Source organism: Botryllus schlosseri, chromosome 16, assembly GCF_051294905.1.
Source record: "Botryllus schlosseri isolate E-star chromosome 16, Bs_hap1, whole genome shotgun sequence".
NCBI classification, from domain to species: Eukaryota; Metazoa; Chordata; class Ascidiacea; order Stolidobranchia; family Styelidae; genus Botryllus; species Botryllus schlosseri.
The window spans coordinates 8787862-8810590 of NC_137251.1; the positions used below are offsets into that span (position 1 = coordinate 8787862).

At 40.9% G+C, this 22729-nt stretch overlaps 1 protein-coding gene across 2 annotated transcripts in view; it reads right to left on the reverse strand.

Moving 5' to 3' along the window:
• LOC145459500 (uncharacterized) overlaps positions 1-22729 on the reverse strand; it is a 103885-nt gene that overhangs the window by 22527 nt on the left and 58629 nt on the right. Inside the window, exons 60-86 of one of the 2 annotated variants that reach the window (XM_080338159.1) lie at positions 20269-22453; positions 19640-19748; positions 19487-19580; positions 19162-19233; positions 17556-18167; positions 15138-15338; positions 14016-14398; positions 13323-13496; positions 12188-12532; positions 12066-12128; positions 10839-10969; positions 9551-9749; positions 8596-8721; positions 6987-7104; positions 6678-6857; positions 5803-5936; positions 5348-5462; positions 4727-4926; positions 4377-4545; positions 4252-4313; positions 3637-3763; positions 3009-3186; positions 2228-2388; positions 2045-2171; positions 1600-1763; positions 850-1038; positions 432-497 (exon numbers count right to left, since the gene is read on the reverse strand). In XM_080338159.1, coding sequence (XP_080194285.1) covers positions 432-497; positions 850-1038; positions 1600-1763; positions 2045-2171; positions 2228-2388; positions 3009-3186; positions 3637-3763; positions 4252-4313; positions 4377-4545; positions 4727-4926; positions 5348-5462; positions 5803-5936; positions 6678-6857; positions 6987-7104; positions 8596-8721; positions 9551-9749; positions 10839-10969; positions 12066-12128; positions 12188-12532; positions 13323-13496; positions 14016-14398; positions 15138-15338; positions 17556-18167; positions 19162-19233; positions 19487-19580; positions 19640-19748; positions 20269-22453 — 6684 coding nt within the window. Of the gene's footprint in view, positions 1-431; positions 498-849; positions 1039-1599; positions 1764-2044; positions 2172-2227; positions 2389-3008; positions 3187-3636; positions 3764-4251; positions 4317-4376; positions 4546-4726; positions 4927-5347; positions 5463-5802; positions 5937-6677; positions 6858-6986; positions 7105-8595; positions 8722-9550; positions 9750-10838; positions 10970-12065; positions 12129-12187; positions 12533-13322; positions 13497-14015; positions 14399-15137; positions 15339-17555; positions 18168-19161; positions 19234-19486; positions 19581-19639; positions 19749-20268; positions 22454-22729 lie in introns of both variants that reach the window. The other variant, XM_080338158.1, reaches the window with a different exon arrangement.

Genomic DNA, 22729 nt, shown 5'->3' on the forward strand with positions numbered 1-22729 from the left:
GAAATATTTCATTTAATGCGGACCACAATATGATAAGCAACAATTTCCTATTTAATATTGTTAGTTTATTCGACGGTTGACTTCACAAGCAGTAGTCGATGGTTAGAAAATAACGACACAAGCGGTATTAGCAGTAAACCACTATTAATGTACGGGGCCATCTATCAATCGAGTTTAGCGAAAAAGATATAAAGTGATTTGCATGACATCCACTTTACTTGATTCCTTCAATTATTCTGGAAACACGAGTGAAAATGACCAGTTTTGCGAACTTCCGGGGATGTTTAGGGGTGAAAATATGACTCTAATAAGTATTGATTTGAAATTAGACAGGAAAAAAATATATTCAAGAGTTCATCAGTAATATATTGGTATTTACGATTTTATTCATTTTCAAAATTTCAACAGTTATGTTGGAAAAAAATTGATACCTTCCGTTGTTGTGCTTGTCTTCTCTGTCACAACTGTGGTTGTTGGACTCGGGTGACCGGTTACAGCTAAAATAGATGTCAGATATGTCAATGAAATCCAAACTAAAATTGATAATTCGGAATAACGGGTATACATTTGGAAAATATTAATTAATTGCCGTTAATTGCATACATTTTCTTTAAAAGTTTCCGCTCACTTACATCATGAAGATTCGTCATATAAAGGTACGTTATGAGAATCATATCAATTTAAATTACATAACTCTTTAAAGTAACAACGGCAAAGCAAATATATGAGCTGTTAACCTCGTAATATGTCGACATAGAAACAACACATACAGAACATGGAATCAAAAAACACATGAATTAAATGTTATTTTTGTGCCCCCCATCAGATATTCAAGTCATATACACTTACGTGATGTTCTAATGGACTGCGAAGTCGTCGATACTGTGGTGCTGCCAGTTGTGGGTGGAACAGATGTCGTTGTGGTGCATTCCGATTCGTCGCTGCCATCAAGACAATCTGCCTTTCCATCACACCGCCATTTCAATGGAATACAATTATGCGATCCGCATTGGAACTCTCCGGGGCAGGAAATCGGTACTACAATAAAAAGAATGATAATTGTATCAACTATCAAATGGACAAAAATGATACCACACGTTGAAGATGCTGATAACATGAAGAGTTTCTGTACAACTTACAAATCTATTATTAGCTTGCTTTTATTTTGAGGAAGTCATTTTTATATTTAGCGTTGCTATTACTATACCATATACTTCAAGTTTTGTTGCTGTCATATTTACAATGTGAATTTCATGTCTGCAATTCTGATTTCTATGTCATACTTTGAATTTGTTTGAATCCCTTTATAAGAGACACCCGTAAAGTCTATGAGTTATAATAAATTTGTAACTGGAATGGATGCTGTGATGAAAGAAATCTCCAAGCTCTGTACCGCAAACCACGTTTGCCAAATATGCATCATGTAATACTTTAAAATGATAATTGGTCTCTTGAGTGCCCACTGCCCATGGAATTGAAAGATGGAAGAATTATACTAGAGAGAATTGGAAATAGATTGCATTAACATAAATATTCAGTCTTCAAGCAGAAATATTGAGTGTCTTAATAATTCTCACTGATACAGCAATATATACTTACCACATTTGGGACAGCATTCGCCATCCGGCGTTTCTTCCTTATATCCCGATTCGCACTCTTTCACAACGCATTCTTTCACAACACAGTCTGTGGCACCATTCGCGTTATTACAGCTACAGGTCTTGCACGAGTCGACTTCCCATTGGGCGCCAACTTCCAAACAGCTACAAACAGTTGGGTTAGATGCAGTACGAAATATTCAACGGTCTGAGCCTTGTTAATATAGAACCATCAATCAAAACGTTGATTGCGTAACAGAGGTTGGGCAATCAGTTTATTTTAATCTAGTGAGCTACAGTTTATGTGAAAAGTACTATGGTACGAGATTTCACAAAATAGTAATCAAAATATATGTAGACAATCATTAATCATCCAAATCAAATTCTGCACTATTTCCAGTTCCAATCTCTGTGGTCAAATTAAGCATGCCGTGAATCTGCCCTACCTTTCAGATACAACACATCCGTTACACGCCTGCGGTGTGGTGGCAGTGACCGGCGTTGTCTCTGTTCCCATTGACACCGTCGAACTCGCAGTTGTAGTAGATTGCGATTTCGTTGTGGTCGTAGGCACTGTAATACATTTGTGTCTACCATACGGTTGCGAGTCAATGACATGAAAAACTCACAGGCTCTACAGTAGCAGCACTGATCGCTGTCTTCATTGAGGACCAGCATTTCACGACCAGTGGCGCATTTCAACTTGCAAGCCTTCTCGCATTTTATCTCTCCAGACGTGCACGAACATGTTATGCAATCGCTAGTACTCCATTGTCCGCCCTCTGGGTATCTGAAAGTGAGGCCATCAACTGTTACATCAAGATTATCGAAACTGTGATCTGGTTCAATCTGCCATCGAAGATATCAGCTAAATAGAACGAAACACAAACTGCACTCAATGTGTTGTCATTGATGTTTCGCCAGCAAACATCTGGGCGGCTGTTTAATGTGTTACTAAATGTCCAGGAACTTGATTGCATATAGTCTTATCTATGGAGTAAATCATCTATTATGTAAATAAGCACACACACTAATTGACAGAACGCCCAAAATATAGTGGGAAAACAATTTTGATATGATCTACATTCCTTGTGCCAAAGGTCCAGCCTCCGGATCCAATGAAAAATGGCATGTGTTTACAACAAAAACTAGACGGAATAATTTCTTTCATGTAAGACACACAACTTCAATTCAAGTTTTTTTTGTAGATTAGCCATTACGTGTCCTATCAATCCATGTCCTTGCTTAAAATCAACATACGTCACAAACAGCCTGGTATGTTATAGTCATGGAATCACGACAACCAATCATCTTTATGGGTCTGCTGGTCTGAGTTTTTAGTAGACTTCTCCACAACTGAATTACATCTTTTAGCCACGTTAAAGACACCCGACCCGACCAAATACTTACTTGGTGCCCTCGCTGTAGCACGAGCATTGGTCGTCTTTGACGCATTTGGTCCCATCCATTAGCATGCCCTCTGGACAGTAACATCCAGGCTTGCAGTTATCTTCGTTGCATTCTTGGTCCAAATCGCCGCAAGTGGCGTTGCAGCCACATTCGTGCGGCACCAGCGGTGATACACACACTGCACACGAGAAAAGTCGATGCTATCACACTGATTAAATATTTTGCATCCAGCAGTAAAAATGACAAAACACTATTACTTGATCAACCGAGGTTTGATCTGTCAGAGGACTGACTTGAGCAGGGCTCAACATTACTTCAATTCAACTTGGCCTCAAGTACAACAAAAGGTCGACCTACTCAAATATGTGGCAAAGATAGATTCAGTGAAGATGGATTTCCCCAATAACTGATGTAGTCGGTGCATTAGTAGCTTTTAAGATATCGCACATGCATGCACAAGTGCCCTACCGTATGTTTTTTGAAATCATACATCCCCGATTGAATTGGTAACCCTAAATAGCCAGTAGCGGTCCAGTCTCATTGGAAAAAGAGGAAGCCAAAATATGTGGTTAAAATTTCTTCATGTTGAAAACAATGAACAGGTGTTTGCTATCAAAATGTGACATACCAACTGAAGGTGTGGTTACGATGGGTTTGAGAGTGGTCGACTTTTGTGTTGTTCCAATTGGCTTCTCGGTGGAAACAGTTTCTGCTGCAGTAGTCGAAAGCGTTCCCACTTTTGGAGTGGTGGTACTCTGACGAATGAAATAGTCATAAATTCTGATACATCGGTAGTTCAGGATTAAGTAGCAGCACGTGGAATTCTACGGAAATTAAGTGGCAACAACACTGCTTAAAGCTGGGGTTCTTAACCTGGGTCGCGGACTAAGGAGTCGAAACAAGGTCAATGTTGAAATCAAAATTGTAAAATTGTCATTATTTTTGACTTGCGCCCCTATTTTGTCTTATTATCAGCGCTCACTATAGTTCTCAAGCCTAAGTGATTGCCCGTTTTGCGTAATCGGGTAGCTTTTTAGGCAAGATCTACACCAAGTGGCGATATGAGGCCATCATTAGGACAAATTATGACCATTGATTAGTAATCAGCTCCCAAAAGTTCAAGGTTTGGGATCCACGCAAGTGACGCAACCACCCACATTAATTTAGCGGTTCGTGCTGGCAAAAAGGTTAAGAATCAATGGCTTAAAGCCTAAATATAAACAAGAAAATAGGTTCTCATTACCTCAGATTCTGTGGTGGTGGTGCTAATTCCAGTCGACGCGGTGCTGGAGACAGTCGATGTCGCTGCTAAAGAATAGCATTCAATGAGTGGCTAATATCTCAAAACCGTGAAAATAGGTATCTTACAAGTTGAAGTTACAGGCAGACACTGGCAGCAATCGTCGATGTAGACCAGTCTTCCAGCTTCAGCTGCGCACTGTTCCGGAGTGATTGCGCAAGTTTTGGTGCAGTTCATGCCAAGCTCGGTACAAACGCATTTCTCGCAGGATTTTTCGCCTTCGATTTGATCGCCAAACTGAAAGAAACATCAGACACCATGTGAATGTATTTGCACGGAGTCAGATGTAAGTAGAATATGAGCCTGTGGGGAACTGGCAACAGGCCCTATTGCCAATACAATACGCAGAAATTTGTAGCACAGTCACCACTCTATGTTGGCCAACCGAATGAGATGAGTGAATAAGCGACGATCTAACCTTATAGTAATTTCCGTTATGGTAGCATGGGCAGGACGTCTCTTCGATGCATTCGCCGTTGTGTTCGACCATGCCTTGCGGACAATCGCAACCAAATTCACACTCATCCGAGACGGCAGGACATTCGAAGTCAGGGTCGGCCATATTAGAGCATGTCTTGTGGCAAGGGCAGGTCTTGATCTCTTTTCCAGGTTGGCATGCTTAGAAACAAATTCGATTTACGAGCAGCGAAATACACATTACATATTAGGAGCGGAATTTCAAATTACTGCGGACACACATCGATACCATGAATACTCCAAGTGAGACTCCATGAAGTTGACTTCTGTGTGAGGGATTAGTGACATAAGTAGGAGAAATGAATGGCGATACTTTTCAAGTGGATACATTATATGCTGATATTACAGGTCTATCTTTTCAAGACTTCTCAAATTATTGAAAATGCCATTCCTGTGTGCTGTAGCCTAGAGAGCGGTATCATTGGAATACACTAGAGTTACTAGTTAATAATACAGAAGTGGCAAAACTTTTTGGCTAGAGTTTTCTATGTGGTATGAAACCACGAATATACTAATAATAAGTTGGTTAGCAAAGGACTAACACAGAATAAGGTATATTTACTTGGCCTTGTTGTTGGAGCTGGTGTTGTGGTCGTCGGCGGGCAACTGTTTTCTTCTGGGTAGCCGGCACAACGTCCATTCACCCTGTCAGCGTTTTCATCCGAGCAAGAACAATCCTAAGGCATATTGAATTATAAGTGTGGAATTCTTCAGGAAAAACCATCATTCAACATGTTTCTAGATATTTATGATCTCTATCCTAAAGCACATCGTAATATCAAATTTTGACAGCTGCAGTGACCAAGTACCATTCACCTTGGCAATAATGTTATCGCCTTGTTATAACATTCATGTGTGAGCACCAAACAAATTCATTTACATCACTTCAGTTTCAATGCTACTAACGTGGCTAGGCGCAAATGGTTTGGTTGTCAACAGGTTCCCGTGGAGAAAATTCAAAGAAAATATCTTGCACTCTCATGAAAAAAGGATTAGAAACCCATTTGCGAAACTCACATCAACAGAACATCCGTATTCTTCCGAACAATCCCCATCGTCTTCACAGCCAAGCGTGCAGCTGCACTTCTCCGGACATATTTCCGGAGGGATAGTGCCTGGTGATGTTGACGGGGGTGTAGTTGTGCCGTTTTCTGCAAAAACGACGGAGCTATCATTATTATCGCACATTCATTCATTCATTCATTCAATAATCAAACACTCTCAGCCCATGGATAGTGAAGAAACACATGCATTAAACAATACATGCATATTTATTATGAAATACAGAGAAATGAGCTGGTATTAGAGGATTAGTTAGTCGGTAATATTACATCTGATAACTGGTTATCCTCGATACTGAAGTAGAAGTAAAAGTAGCAATTTCCAAGTAAGTATTCTAGGCCTAGTCAGAAGTAGTCCAAAATCATTTCCTCATAAGTAAGTAGTGACAGTTTAAAAACGTACTTGGAGTACTTTGGAATGTAGAAGCACTTACTCACTGACCACCTCTGGCAGCCTCTGCTGATAATGACATGTTTAGAGTTTAAAAAAAGAGTCTATTATGATCCGAAGCCTTCGATATCACCCGAGAGTTTCATTGAGGTGAGTTGAACCCAACTTGAACTGGATACTGAACAGTAAACACTATGACTTGAACCCGTACACGAGTCTTAACACCATGACTCGGACTAAACCAGTTGATCCCTTAATTGACTCGAGTCAAAACTATAGAAGTCAGATGAACTTGTGACTTGGTTACAACCCTGAAAAAAGCACCCTAGTATGCATGTTTGCGACTAAATTTCTGTACACGACTCCTACACATCAGCTCAAACTTAAACGCAAGTAACGACCAACAATATTTCTACTGTAGCCAACAGCACACTGCGAACCTGGTGTTACAGTCGTAGACGGTGGCAAGCATTGCACTGACGGCACCAAATGGGCGCATCGGCCTCTGTGCTTGAAAAAGCCTTCGTTGCAAATGCATCTGTACGGGCAGTTCGAGAGCATGGGACACAGAGACGTGTCTCTCACGCATCCGTACATGCAGTAGCACGTCTTGTCGCATTCTGTCAGGAAGGAACAAAGGCATAAAGACAAATGTTAATGGAAGATTACAGAAATATGGAATTAAGGATTAGGCGTATAGCATAAGTTATTCATTTCGTGCAATAAGCCAAGTGTTATTTCCAACATACGCTCTCCAGCAGGTGTTGTGACGACGCTGGAGCTAGGAGAAGTGGTAGCGGGCGGTTCAAGAGTAGTCGTGGTAGGCTTGGTAACTGTCACGCATTGCGGGCAACATTCTCCTTCGACCTGAAACAAGAGTGAGAGCAGGAGTGGCCAGCCTTTTCAGCCAAAGGGCCACATTTGGTTGATGGACTATTGCGCGGGCCACTAGCTGCGCGAAGCGCGAAAATATTTCGAAATTCATAGGTCAATAATATTGTCACTTGACTATATTGCGGGCCTGCTGTATATCGCTGGGCTCAGTTTGCAAGGAACGGACTATTCGGCGCCTAGACATATCGATATCGAAAGCTTCGACCAACATGCGTCAATCATTTTGTGCCTAGGTTTTATACTTGACGGTGTTTTGCGAGTGCAATCGCAAGGTCGAATATGTTGAACGACACTTTGTCTCGTAATCGCGAATATGGTTAGACTCAATCTGATACATTAGGCGTTCTTTCATTTTCACATAAGGGTAACAATATTAAAAGCAAGAAATCGAGTAACAACATATTGCGCGAAGCGTGTAGAAAATTTTTACTTTTGATAAATATATCGCAAATTATTCTGCTTTATTGTAGTGTACAAAGATCTACCAAAATGTGACTGGCTCATGGATCTGCCAATGAGTCGAAACTGATATTTTAGTCATCACATCTCAAGCGTTGCGGCCAGACTAATCAAATTTTTGGTCGGCCTTGCAAGTTCACAATCTGTGCAATTAATTTTTGATAACATTACTAATTTCGGAAATTACCTCGCGGGACACTCAAAACCTTCTCGCTGGCCACGGGTTGGCCGGCCCTGAGTTAGAGCATCAGAAATCGTTCTACAGAACATTTTGATATAAGCAAATCGCAGTTCAAATGTGAGTATGCCGATGCAAAAAACTCGATTACGACTCCTATTCTGTTACAAAAAAAGCATTGTTACCAAAATGTGATAAAATTCACAAATTTACAAAGACTGTTATTTAATTTCCCAGCAGTTTGTCGTTAAGTTTGCTGCAATACGGATTATGTCAAACTCCACAAAATCATCTCCGCTGTACTCTAACCCAATAGTTCTCAACCTTTTTGACCTTGTGGGCCGGGTAAAACTTCAACACCAACGTTGAGGACTGTTGAATCTTTAAAAATCAAAATTAACCCTGGGTTTTATTATAATCCATGTTTGCAAATCAAATTTAAATCTGGAAACAAAAATTAGATTGTACCATCGAAGTTTCTGCATGGCAAAGCTCGCGAAATTATCTAACTAAATTGTGATTGTTTAATGTCCTTTGAAAGAAATGCTAAATTAATGGACAAGCATTCTAACTTCTTGCATTTTGGAATTGAGATAGAATATTCTGATATAATTGGCAGACCGGCAGGAAACTTTCCATTGAACGGCTGTTGAGAACCACTGCTCCAACTGAACCCGTTCGTATCCAAGTAAAAGAAACTCTTTCCAAGACACTTCAAAACTGTTTCAAGTGGGAGCAGATAATCAAGGTCCTCAAATTATCCAATAGAATTTATAAACCATACATATAGAGCACTGCGAGCTTGCAACATATTATGATACGCCTACCTGTTGCGGTTCTTCATCAATACCACAATCGGGGGTGGCACAGTCCGGAACACTGCATGTGCTCTCCCCGTTGATACATAGGCACTGGCTGCAACTGTCTTCGGGGTTTGTCCACTTATCGTTTGGCTGGTAAACACACACAATATACAGTCAGAAACTTCTAAATAAAGTTAGTACTACGGATGGGTACACTGATTCGAGTTAATTCCATGGAATAATTCCATGGAGTACTGAAATTACATGTTCATTGCCACTATGAGTAAATTTATCAATGGCAACTATAGTTGCTATAAATAGTATTAGTGACTGTGGAAGCCTTGAGACTTGGTCGTATTGCAGCATACGCAACAAGTAATGCAATGCTACACATGTTGGTGGCAATGTATGTGGTCTAAATCCACCGAATTATCTTCAATGTTATGTAGACCTGGCCTTAATTTTTGTGGTTGCATAAAAATGTATAATTTATGGTTGCCATATTTTTGAATCGGGAATAGAGGATACTTTTATCAAATCATATAATTTAGATTACGGAAATTGAAAACAGCTGATATGTTATATTTACTGGAAATCTTGTTGTGTTGACTAAGAAAATTAAAAAAAAAGTCATTTCTCAAATCTGACTCCCGCGTGACTCGCCCTCTATCTTCTACGCCGAAATTTAACGTCTTTCGTGGTATTTTGGAGCATGTTAGGCTAAAAAGAAGGACAAATTGTCAAAATAGGAGGGAAAACGGGACGAAGGGAGGAAATTTCTTCAAAAGAGAGGACAAATCCTCCTAAAGGAGGACGTATAGTAACCCTATATAATTGAAATTTCCACATCATTCACACTGTTATGGCGTTAAAACAAGTGATACACGAATGCTCGAGACACAAAGATAATTACTCAATTCAGGATCAAATCTTTTCAGTCCAAGATTTTACCCAACCCTTGACAGCACGATTATATTACCTGATGTTCAACTTCGTTCATGTAACAGGGGCAATCGCCTTTCGGTATGCAGGTCTTGCCGTCGTACACGGTATTCGGGGGACACACACAGCCCGGGACACATGCCTCAGTGTTATCGGTGCATTCGTCGGCCATGTGCGGACATGTTTCAATGCAAGCTGTTTTGCATGGGTTGAATTCCATCGGGGACGTGCAGATTCTGTAATGAAAATAAGACAATAAGTTATGAAAACAGGTATTCTTTTAAAAATAATAACGACAGCAGTAGTCTACATAGTCATCGTTGGTAGTTAAGTAGGAGTAGAAGTAATGCCATATATTTCTACTCGAGTACAAGTACAAGTAGTCATTTGCAAGTAACTAAAAGTAAGTATTTGAGGATTCATTTCCAATTCTCTACTAGTTGTTGACATTGACCCCTGACGAGTGTCAGCCGAAAATATTTGGGTTTATTTCATTATGAATATACTACTCAATTGTGGATTGAAGTTCTGTACCTCTAAGAAGCTCTTTGACTACTTTGATAAAATAAATGTACTTTGTTACTGACCACCTCTGGATAGCGTGCAAGCACTATTCAGATTTCCAGACGGATCACAATTTATATGGCGAAATGATTCTTGAGTTTATATGAGCAGCAGAGATAGCATGGATTTTGATTTGAAAGAAAAAAGGATTAGGATTGAATTCATATTCATGATTTTTCACGCTGGATTTGGACGTGCAATTTAAAATAATTTACAATTTCCATTATACTTGAATAAAATTTCTTACTGGACATGGACTCGGATTTAGACGTCAAACAAACGATACTCACGATTTAGAATTGAACATATAAATTCACTGGTTTGATTGTGGGATGTGTGGCATGCTATTACTCTATTTATAAAATATTTGAAGAGCTTCTTTGAGGTACAAAACTGCAATTTACAATTGAATAGTATATTCATATTGAAATGAACAAGAATATTTTCGGCTGACACTCGTCAGGGGTAATCGTCCGCAACCAGTAGAGAATTGGAAAGAACATTGTACATCAACAATCGTATCACAAAATATGACGTCACCAGCATGAAATTTCGAATAATCGGAGCGAAGACAGCAGTTTTCATTGCATATTTACAAAATGGTTACTGGAATAAATACGAAGAAAATGACGAAATTCACTGTTCCCAGTCACATTATGTACATCTAGATGACGGGTCAACATAGTTTGCATGAAAAGAGCCTCTCTTACACATAGGTAATTACGTTTGTGCCATAAAACAATCACAAAATAGTATCTCACAATATGGTAGTCGATTCGGTGGTAGTGACAACAGTAGTCGTCGTCGCTTCTTCGTGCTTGCATTCGCAGCAATCAGAGTCAGGCTCGCGGATCATAACGTATCCCGGAGCGCAGCTGTCTTCGCAGTCAACCTGGAAGAAACGTATCTCACCATCAAAACATAGTACAGTTCAGTACTAGCAGTAAGCAAAGCCAAACAAATTCAACATCAATGGAAGCTAACAAGGACCTTCTACAAACGTCAGACACATATTTCCAGAGGTGGGTGGTAATGAAGTACTTCTTCTTTTTCAGAGTTCTCAAGTAGGTTCTGTCTACTTTCACTGTTTACTCGAGGCGGTATGATTTCAAACTATATTCAATTATACTTCAACAGTATGCGAGGTGAAACTACTTGATTCTTACACTTGATTTTTTGATGAAGAGGAAGCAGTTTTTAAATTTTTTTTCATCACTTTTACGAGTGAATTTATCAAGGGAACGTGAGAAAATGGCCCCCTGTATTATGGTAACATGTTATACTTGCGAAAAGCACTCTATTTGTAGTGTCAATGATCATTTTCATTTGTCAAGCAGATGCATCTTGACATTTTGAAAGTAGTCAGCCCACTACTACTACTACTAAAAGTATGAGAAATGTCGTAAAAGTATGAGAAATGTCGAACGAATCTTCTTTTTGAAACTGCTTACTTTGAGTACTTTGAAGACCTTCGATTTTCTACTTCTACTTGAAGTTGGAAAGCAAAGAACGTTGTTTTTGTCCTTGATATTTTTGCAGCACATGCACTGACTCCTAATAAGACATACACACGAGTGTGTATATACAACATGAGTGCATGATGTGCATATGCCGCTTGACAAGGAAGGTGCAGATATAGCCTTGTATGGCTTTCCAAGTCTAGCACACCCTTCCATGCTATCCCAGTAATGCATGAGCGCCAAGCGGGGAAGTCAAGGATACCAGTGTTATTAATCGGGGCTTTGGTCTGACCCGGTCGAAGATCCAACCCCCAACCTACCGACCAAGAAGCCAGACGCTTCACCATTACGCTATCTTGTCAGTTGATGTACTGAAAATTCCTACTTCTACTCATAATAGGAATTTATAGCATTACTTCTACTTCAATTTGAGTAGTGATGCTGACTACTTTGAGCAACTCCTCCTGTTTCCAGAATGAAATTTTATTTTAACAAATTTACAGCATGATGAAACAGTTCTGTACTGACCGCACACGACTGCTTGGTAGTGGTAGATTCCGTTGACACCGTTGAAGTCTTTGAAGGTGATGTCTAAAAGCAAGCAGACATTGATAAAAGGCAGTTGTAAGCATATCTCAGATGCAACTCACTGTTTCAGGTGTCGATTGGATAACCTTCACAGTGGTTTTTGTCGGATAGACTATCGTCGACTTGGTTGTGACAACGCCTGCAGTCGATTCGGTCTGCCTGCCTGTGGTATGCGAGGACAGAGTCGTTTCTGTAAGCGGTATCGAAGTGCTGGATGTCGTGAATTGGCTGGCAGTTGCGGGCGTGGTGGGAGATGTTGCTTCTGTGGTCTCGACGTGCACAGTCGTTGTGGTGACGGCTGTTTCCGGTGTTTGGCTTGCTGTTTTTGATGTGACGCCGGTCTTGGTAGTTTGCTCTGTCGTGGGGAACACTCGCGATGTGGTGGTGACCACAACGGCGGTTGTAGGCTGGAAATTAAATTTAGAATATTGAGTTAGAAAATAAATATATTTCAAAAGACATCACCATCATCATCATCATCATCATCACTTATCAAATCCAAATACCAAAAGTTTGGGATGTAATGAAAAGATAGGAGGGTGCCGAAGTGACTTAGAGTAGACAATTAACAAGTAATCAAGTATCTTAAACCCAATGTTGCTAAGTTTTAGGCATTGTATGCATTTTGTATCTGAGACGGAAAAATGCCATGAAAAATAATTGAAAACGCAAAACCATATATGCTTACAATATTTGCAATTATTTGTTTCGTTTTTTTCACCGATCTGCATTTTTGAAAAATTGTTTGTCGTAAAAACGTGTTGGGAACCAGTGTAGGTCAAAAGATTACTAGTTGTTTAACGCCATGAGTAGCATTGCGTCAACAGCCCTATCGCACCAAAACTTTTACAAATGCGAAACCATCGTAAATGCCATTGGATTACCATGGCAAGAGTAGACCAGAGCAAAAAAATTGCATTTAGAAAAGTTTGGGTAATAATACATAACAACTTTCCAATCATATTTGGTCAATGGGCATCAAAGAAAATAACTGCTATTCAGTACTCCTGATATTCAGGCTTCAGATAGCCTCTAAATTTACCAAAAATAAACTCTCTCTCTTTCCCTCATTTGACCTGCTAGAGGAAACTTACAGCTATGCTCCCAGGCAGGTCCGATATTTAGGACAGAAATCAACACTACAAATATTCAATATTAAAAAAAAGATAGGAAAGCGCAATTTATGGGTATACTAACCGTTTCAGTTGAAGCAGTCGTGGAGCTAGATTCGGAGATAGGAGTGCTTGTTGTTGTGACAGACACCTTTGACGTTGTGCTGATAATCTCTTCGTAACGCGATATGAAGCATCCCTCGACATCGACAGACATCGCAATTGCCTTGTGGGATGACGCGGGATGAATTCTTAGGTGCTGTAGACGAATGAATGAATTGGCTTATTAATACAGCAATATACAACAAAAATACTCCCTGTTAAATATCCAGCGTGTGCATTAAAACATTTACAAAGAATCCCGCTTTAGAGTATATCACGTCATTGTGCCACTACATCAAGGTATTGAACAAAATTTAGTGACAAATTTTGAAAAATATGTGAGAATAACGAAAATATGCATGCATCAAGTGTGATTATTGGGTCCATATCAAATGATTTACGTTAACCGATAAATCATTTACCCAAAATTAATACGTTTTTCGTGTTATATACAGGTGTTGAAAAGCAATCATTTTCCAACATTTTTCATATAATGCTCTTAAAATCGCTTTAAATAATAATGCGCCATGACTCATTGCATCAATCGTCATATTTTAATATATGTCATATTTCAGAAACGAAAGGATATAATATCCATGCCACGAGAGTTTCATAGGAGTTGGAAGATGGAGCTTAATATACATAGGTAAAATGAAACACGCCGATTTTTTTATACCTGCGTAGTGACCGGTACGATGGATTGTGACACAACACTGGATCCGTCACTGTTACCAGTAAAGGAATCAGATCCGTCCTTGGAGGTCGCATTTGCCCAGGTGTCTGTTTCATTGTCAAGATATTGCACCCAGAACGAAGTCACGTATTGTTGTTCAGAGTCTTCTCCCAATCCTCCACGAATGCTAACTGTTGTCACGACAACAGACTCGCTCAGGGTGATTTCTACGTACGGGTTGGTATCAGTGGATTCCGGCACCCAGCTTTGAGTCTGCTTATCTTCAAATAACTCAGCCAGGTCTGCGAGGTCCTCATTACTGGTCACAGTGAATTGTTTTGTCACAGTCACCTCCGAATGGTCGCGCATGATTTCGTTGCATATTTCTGGAAATTTTTGTGCATAATATCAGATTTCAGAAAAACTAGAGGATTAGTCCATATGCAATATATCTGTTTGAAACCTGGTTGAAAACGATTCTTGCACCCATCAGTTGAATCGACTAAACATTCATTTTGGATTTGGAATAATATAGACGCTTCGGGTCGGTTGCATCAATCCAATAATATTCTCTGTCAAAATTTCCTAATTACCCATTATCTTGTCCGCTATGAGATCCTTCCTAACTTGAAAAGAGTGTACTGTTTGTCGGATCTCAAAATATGGTAACATAGGTAACATTATATGACTTCATTTTGTATTTTTCAAATTGCAAATTCAGACATTTCTGGAGCAGGATAGAAATTCTCAAATATACCGACTGGAGACAGCAAACCACGATTCTATGAATAAGCCAATACAAAATTATTTTTATCACTAAATAAGCCAAGCATTGCTTGTCCTTTTATATTATCTTTTTCAACTTTTCATTCAGTGTGCCTGCCTCCTTATTTTTACATCGCCAGGTCTAGCGGGTGTTTGCTTTCAAAGACAACTGCAAGTCGTTTCGACACCTTCCTATCTTTTCATTGTATCGCGGTCTTGTGGTGTATCGAAAAGATGAAATCATTAATAATACATTGATAGATTGAAAAGCAGTGGATTTTTTACGATTGCACAGTGTCATATTCTCAAATTCAATGTAAATTCAACAATCGACACAAGAAACGGGGATGGTGAGCTTACCGGCTGCGGTCGTAGTTGGCAATTTGGTCGTGGTAGTGGCAGTTTCGGTTTTTTTTGCTGTAGTTGTCGTCTTGGTAGTTGGCGATCCCGTTGGTGATCCCGTTGGCGATCCGACTGATGTCGTGCTCTCCGTAACAGGGCTTGTGGTCTTTGTTTCGGTCACAGTCGTTTCAGTTACAGTTTGCGAGACCGTGGTTTCTCCTAAAACACAACAAAATCAGCCTGCGAATACAGCGATGGAAATAGCACGCAATCAGTTCCCAGCAAATCCACAGTATCACTCGGGATAACACAGAGAAATTTAGGTCGCATGCAGATTCTGCCTTAATGCACACTGTCAAGTGCAAATGCACTTTACTAATGATGGAGCAAATCTTCACACAGGACTGAAAGGTATATGTAAAAATCCTGAGGGAGACCGGAAAACAAATATAATCCATAGCGGATTGGCCGTACCCTACTGTAGAACAACATTTGTTGCAGGGACGGCTAGGGGCGGCTTTGAGTATGTATTTAGATTAACTTTCCGATGAGGACTCACACGAAAAAGTATCTAATTGACAAACGTGTATCTACAACTACATGTAATAATACAGCTATGAAATCAATCGAAATCAGTGTAACAAGGACAGCAGTAAGAATACTTTGTTCTCAAGCATGATTCTATACATATTATATACATTAGGGTTGTCCAAAATTTGGAAAATCCTACAAATCCTCCGTTGTAATGTCTTATTCTATAGATTATTGATAAAAAACGACACTAGGCCTAAAAGAAACTCCCAGGAAGGCCGTTTAGATTTCGTGCAAAACGTTTGAAAGTAGCTGCCGAAAAGTGGGCGTGCCACCGACCACGGAACGGCGAGAAGACTAGTAATCACGAAACCACGGCTCTTGATTGGCTAATCGGCAATGCTTCAATGACTACCGTAGCAGCATCTTGCTGATCAGGTGATCAAGGAGTCCGCTACCGGCGGCGATTCTGAAAGCGCATTGTATTTAGGTTGACAGATAATGATTTAGGATTGATTCAGGGTATGTTGAGGTACGAAATACATGATGAACAAACAACTGCAGCTTCACAAAAACGTCTAAAGCATGACCGCTTTATTGTGAAGGAAACCGCCGTAGCCTATATGCCTTGTTTTCAACGAGGGAAAGCATAGGCGCTTATGCAAGTGGCGGCGGATTCCTAGTTTCAGAAAGGATACATCATGATTGAATACAAAATATAAAGCTTAGCAACGACACTATAATTTGTGTGATCTTATTGGGCTCAGGTTGTAGTACATAGTTGAAATTTTGAATGCTCTTGGGATCAGCTGAATCAGACGGTTAGGCTTGGCACTTATCAGATGTTTACAGCAAATTGAATTCACTTGTAACTGTTTTCAAAGTACCTAATGATGCCGCAGAAACGAGGTGTAAATGTAAGCACAGACTATGCTTGATGTTATGTACAAACTATGCTGGATACTATGCACTATGCAGCTCTTTCTGTGCTTACCTTTACCCCCTTTTCTGCACGATAATTAAGGACTTTGCCATATCATTGGCATCTCATATCCAGTATAGTATGTGCTTACTTTTACACCTCTATTCTGCATCATCATTAAGGACTTTGACAACACTTGCAAGTGAAAACAATTTGATGTGAGCATCTGATAAGTGCCAAAAATAACCCGCTGATTCAGCCGATCCTTGGAGCATTGAAAACTTAAACTATGTACAACAACCTGAGCCCAATAAGATCACACAAATTATAGTGTCGTTGCTAAGCTTTATTTTTGCTTTCAATGATGATATATCCTTTCTGAAACTAGGAATCCGTCGGCACTTGCATATGCGCCTATGCTTTCCCTCGTTGAAAATAAGGCATTTAGGCTACGGCGGTTTCCTTCACAATAAAGCGGTCATGCTTTAGACGTTTTTGTGAAGCTGCAGTTGTTTGTTCATCATGTATTTCGTACCTCAACATACCCTGAATCAATCCTAAATCATTATCTAACAACCTACATACAATGCGCTTTCACAATCGCCGCCGGTAGCAGACCCTTGATCACCTAATCAGCAAGCTGACGCTGTGGTGTTCATTGAAGCATAGCCGATTAGCCAATCAAAGGCCGTGGTTTCTTGATTACTAGTCTTCTCGCCGTTCTATGGTTGGTGGCACGCCCATTCTTCGGCAGCTACTTTCAAACGCTTTGCACGAAATCTAAACGGCCTTCCTGTGAGCTTCTTTTACGCCCATTGTCGTTTTTTATCAATAATCTATAGAATAAGACATTACAACATAGGATTAGTAAGATTTTCCAAATTTTGGACAACCCTAATATACATATATAGTTGTATAAACATACACATATCATCATTTATCATATACTCTATATACAAATATAAACTCTATTTTTACCGCACCTGGCTTGGAAGTAGTCTTCTCTGTAACCACCGGGGTGCTCTTCGTAGTCACCACCTCTTTTGTGGTTTCCACAGTGACCGGAGTAGTCTCAACGATAAGTTTGACGCAGCCACGGAATTCCACTCTCATTGTCACATCGCTATCCGGCGCTGAGCGAATTGGATAAATTCGAACTGCCGACGCATGAATATCGTCACGGAGGAAGCGTTCGACGACACTTGTGTCATCGGCGTTGCCGTTGAAGGTCTCCCAGACTTTATCATCGAGCACCGGACCCGTGGGCGTGTTCAAAATTTTATTTACTTCGATACGAACAAACTCGTTGCTCTCTGTATTGGCATCTACGTACGACACGTTATACTGCGAAGCAAATTGCCCATTACCGCCACCTTGAGTGAGGATGCTATGGATAATAACTGGATTCTTGAAAGAAACCTCCAGATACGGGGTAGGGTCGGATGTTTCTGGAGACCAGGCCGGTGGGATTCCAATATCATTATCATTCGTGATTCTGGCGTACTTCGCTTCTTTACCCTCTTTGCTGGTAGAAGCTGAGATATCTTCATCCGCGATAGCGTGGCTTGTCATACCCAACGGTTCGTCGCACACTGCTGAAATAGAGTAACGCTCGATTCTCATAGTAGATAAAAAAAATGAATGAGGATTGTCTTTCTCTATCTGTATCATATGGGTCACGAAGAGGGCTGGGCAAAATCGAGAGTCTTAGTAATTGGATTTTGAATCGAGAATTATACCTATAGTTGAGTATTCAAGAGTATTGATGATGCGGAAAGCTCAAATATGTGATCACAGAGAATGTAATGACAGTTCTCCACCCCATTTTCATTGCACAGACAATGCTCTGAGTTGATCTTGACTTGACAGAAACATCATTTCTATCAATGTATGTAGCTTTGCTACATGTTTTGCATGCTATGATCTGATCAATCGAAGTTTCAAAGCCTGCATGGCGGTGTGAAGAAGTACTGTGCTGATAGAATTTTTAGTGAAACAAGGTGCATATTTTCAGTACTGTAAAAATCTCATTACTCGACTCGAATCATAGCAAATAATACTAGACTCGGACCCGAGTTCTTCAATCGCAGTGCCCAACCCTAGTCACAAATACAGTCCGACCAGGAGGCAGTACAGCCAATATTGATCGGCCTGTCCAATCTTCAGCCTTGTAGAATTGATACACAGGGACCACAGAAGTTCACTTCTTGGACGTAAAGGTGAAAAGCTGTATTTCTCGAACTGCAAGTAGCCTATTCCAAGGAAACTGACATGGCATATATTTTTGAATGGCCACCACTCATCAGTTGAATTATGGTACTATTTGATATTGGAAGAGCTTTTTGTAGGTACAGAACTTCAATATACAATTGAAAGGTATATCCAAATTGAAATGAACCCGAATATTTTCGGCTGACGCTCATCAGGGTAATCGTCAGCAACTAGTTGAGAATCGGAAAGAACATTGTATATCAACAATTGTATCACAAAATATCTGTCAATGATATTTGTATCAGATAAAAATTATGATATCAATCGTGCTCAGATATCCAAGGGTAGAAAATGCTGCATAGCCGAATAAAGACTTACTTTGAACAGTAGTTAATTCGGCCTTCTTTGTCGTAGACACAGTAGTGGTAACAGCGGTAGGAGTCGAAGAACCTATGTAAATAAGAATTAGACAGGAAGTAGCGTTAAGAATAAGGGTTTCTTAACCTGGGATTCAATGACTAGATTTAAGGGGTCCACTAAAAGCAAACGTTGAAAATACAAGAGTAGAACTACATTGCCATATACAACATCCGTCCTTATTTTAGACTTACATCGTTATATTGTCTTATATGCATTGCTCACCACAAGTTACAAGTGAAATCGTTATCAGGTAACTCTTTAGGCAAATTGCTTTTATCAATACCTGGCCCTTCGGTGGGAGTGACCACCGTGCTTTCTGTGGTGCTTTCCGATTCCGCCAAGGTAGTCGTTGTGAAGCCCTCCGGCGTTTTTGAAACCTGCAAAACCAAAGGGATGGACCAGTTTTTGTATAAAATCAAAACGTGGTAAATATTACGATGACAGTTGTTGTAGTTTCAGGCGTAGACGGCTGGCTGGTGACTTTAGTTGTTTTCTCAGTCACGACAGGGGTGCCGGTGGCCTCCGTTTCCGGTGTAGTCGATGAGCTATAATAGAACCGTAAGTTTCACCGTTAAAGCTGGGTACAAAGTTGGGCATACTTAAATCTAAATCGAGTATTGAATGTAATGATTCGAGCAGCGCGAGATGATTACTTCGAGCACTGAATCTTTACTATCCTCGCTAAGAGTTAATTTACCGACGAGAAATACACTAGTCTCTATACTATATTCCACTGTAGATGCCTTGACACATTGATATATCGTATCACAGCAAAGGAAAATACAGTACAAATGAACGCATGGTACTGGAAATAACATAACTGTAAAGTCGTGATATACGCACAGTATCGTCACAAGGCGTAATAAAATAGGTATGGTTTAAAAAATATCAAATAACCTTAATTGTGATGTAGAAATGGTATTAGTATCCTTGTGGTTGCAAAAAAATGTGCATATTTGAGCTTTTCACATTTTCATACTGTTATTACAATCAGCAACACTCGATTAATGCCCGGTTCTAATATCCCTACGATTCGTTGAAAATCAACAAAAATATTTCACGAACCCAATTCTTTCCGTGGTTTTCACCGTTTCCGTGGTAACCGGTGATGACCTAGTGGTCGTCGTGACTTCAGTGGCTGGAGTCGTCGTTCCTGCTCCCACCGGTTTCTCCGTAGTTTCAGTAACTTCCTCTTTCTTCGTCGTGGTAACTTCTGTTGTGACGACAGGCTGTGGTCCCTCGGTTGCCGTCGATTTCGTAGTCTCCACGGTTTCCGCCGTGGTCACTTTGGTCGATTTCGGCGGCGTTTCGGTGCTGGACTCGGAGCTCACAATTGGTGTGGTTGAAACCGTTGTAGTGGTCACGGTGACCACTTTCGAAGTCGTGCTTTCTCCTGTCGACGGGGTTTCGCTGGTCGGGACTGTGGTGGACACTACTGTCTCTTTCGTGGTTTCGACCAGAGCGGGCGTGGTCTTTGCAGAGCTGGTCGACCCCTTTATTGTTTCCGTAAACGTTTCCAAGGTAGTTTTTTTCGTCACATGTCCAAAAGAGGTCCATGTGATTGTGGTGGTGACGCCCGGTTCAGAGGTGGATGACATTGCAGTTGTAGTTGTCGGTGTAGACACGGTGGTGGACACAGGATTTGTGGTCGAAGATGTTTGCGGCGCAGCGATAGAGAAACAGCCTTCCACTTGATATCTCAAAGACGCTTTTCCATCGTCATTTTCAGGGTAGATTCTTACACCCTCTACTTGTATGGCTTCAGGAAATTCAGTGGACACTTTGTTGGTAGCATCGATGTTGGCTGTGAATATGTCGCCATGCGTTTGCCAAGTACTAGCCTCTTCACCTTCCGATTTCGTCAAGATCTCAACTCGGAATGTCCTCACAAAGTTACTCACGCCATCTCCTTGTGTAGTGATTTTAGTGATGTACACTGGCTTTCCGAATAGTTCTTCAACGTAAGCGCCAGCTTCAACATCAGGTGACCATGAGTATTCGGAATCGACCGCTGCCTTTTTGGCATCTTCCGCATTGCTAGACGCAGACACTTCTGGGCTGATTATCACGCTTGTTTCGCCGTTATCTCGCATAATCTTGTCACAGACTTCTTCCGGAGCTTCCGTGATCACTCGTGCCGTTGTAGCCGTCGACTCTGTAGACGTACTCGACACAAGCTTTGTGGTTGTGACAACGATTCCTGTCGTTTTCTCCGGGATAGATGGCGTAGAGGTGGTGGATTCGGTGCTCTTAGAGGTGGCTGTCTCGGATGTGGTAGGCGATGACACTGTAGTTGACGATGTCACAGGCGACGACGTCGTTTTTTCGACTTCCGTAGTCGTACTGCTTTCGACAACCTCGCCAGTGGTAGATTTTACCGTTTTCGTGGTTGTAACCTCAATGCTAGTACCGACCGAGCTAGTCTTCTCGGTGAGAGGCGTTGTCTTTTTGGTGACCGTAGTTGTTTCCGTTACCACTACTGGTGTTGTTTCTTTCGTAGATACCGTGGATGCAGTCGATGCCTGTGTGCTAGTAGTTTCCGCTGATAGGCTGCTCGTAGATACCGTAGATGCCTGTGTGCTAGTAGTCTCCGCTCCAGGGCTGCTCGTAGATACCGTGGATGCAGTCGATGCCTGTGTGCTAGTAGTTTCCACTGCTGGGCTGCTCGTAGATACCGTAGATGCCTGTGTGCTAGTAGTTTCCACTGCAGGGCTGGACGCTTCAGTCGGTTTTACCGTTGTCGTCACCGTTTCCGTAGTTGTTGTAATTTCAACCGGCGTGGTGATCAACAACCGACAGCTGCGCAATTCCATGCGCATGCTCAACTTGGTGTCTCCGTCTCTGATAGGCCAGATTTTAACCCTCTCGGCTTCGATTGGCTCGTCAAGAATATGCTCAACTGTTTCGCCTTCATTGTTGCCGCTAAAGACTTTGATTGGTGATGACTCATCACTGAATACTTCACGAATCGCCTTCCATTCCCCGTCGCTGTAATATTCAACTGTATAACTTGGTACTGGAGATCCACCCAAGTCGCCTTGTGTTACGATTGATGTCACCGCTGTCTTTTCCGTCAAGAACACTTCCACATATGGCTTTTCTTCAGCTGAATCCGGTGTCCAGGATGGTTTGTCTTCATTGAAGTTCTTTATATTTACGGTACCGTGCTCACCGTCAGATGACTCAGTGCCCAAGATGTTAACGTCCGGTATATCGATTGCTCGCATGCCCATGCCTGCGTCGCAGAGTTCTGGAAAAAATGATGTCGATTCATTGAATATTAGCCTACATAGAGGCGTAGTTTTTCTTTGGAAGTAGGGTCGAAATTATTTGACGTGTACAAGGGCATTGTAGTGTAACAGTCTGCTGCGATGCTCGCCGTCTATATGTCAAAAAAATTCTGTGCTTATATGTCCACAAAACGGTGATCCTTATTTGATGGCGGGTTGGAATATGATGTAATATCAATATTGCCACATCTTGCGTCATTTTATAAATAATAATATTATACAAATAAAATGAGCAA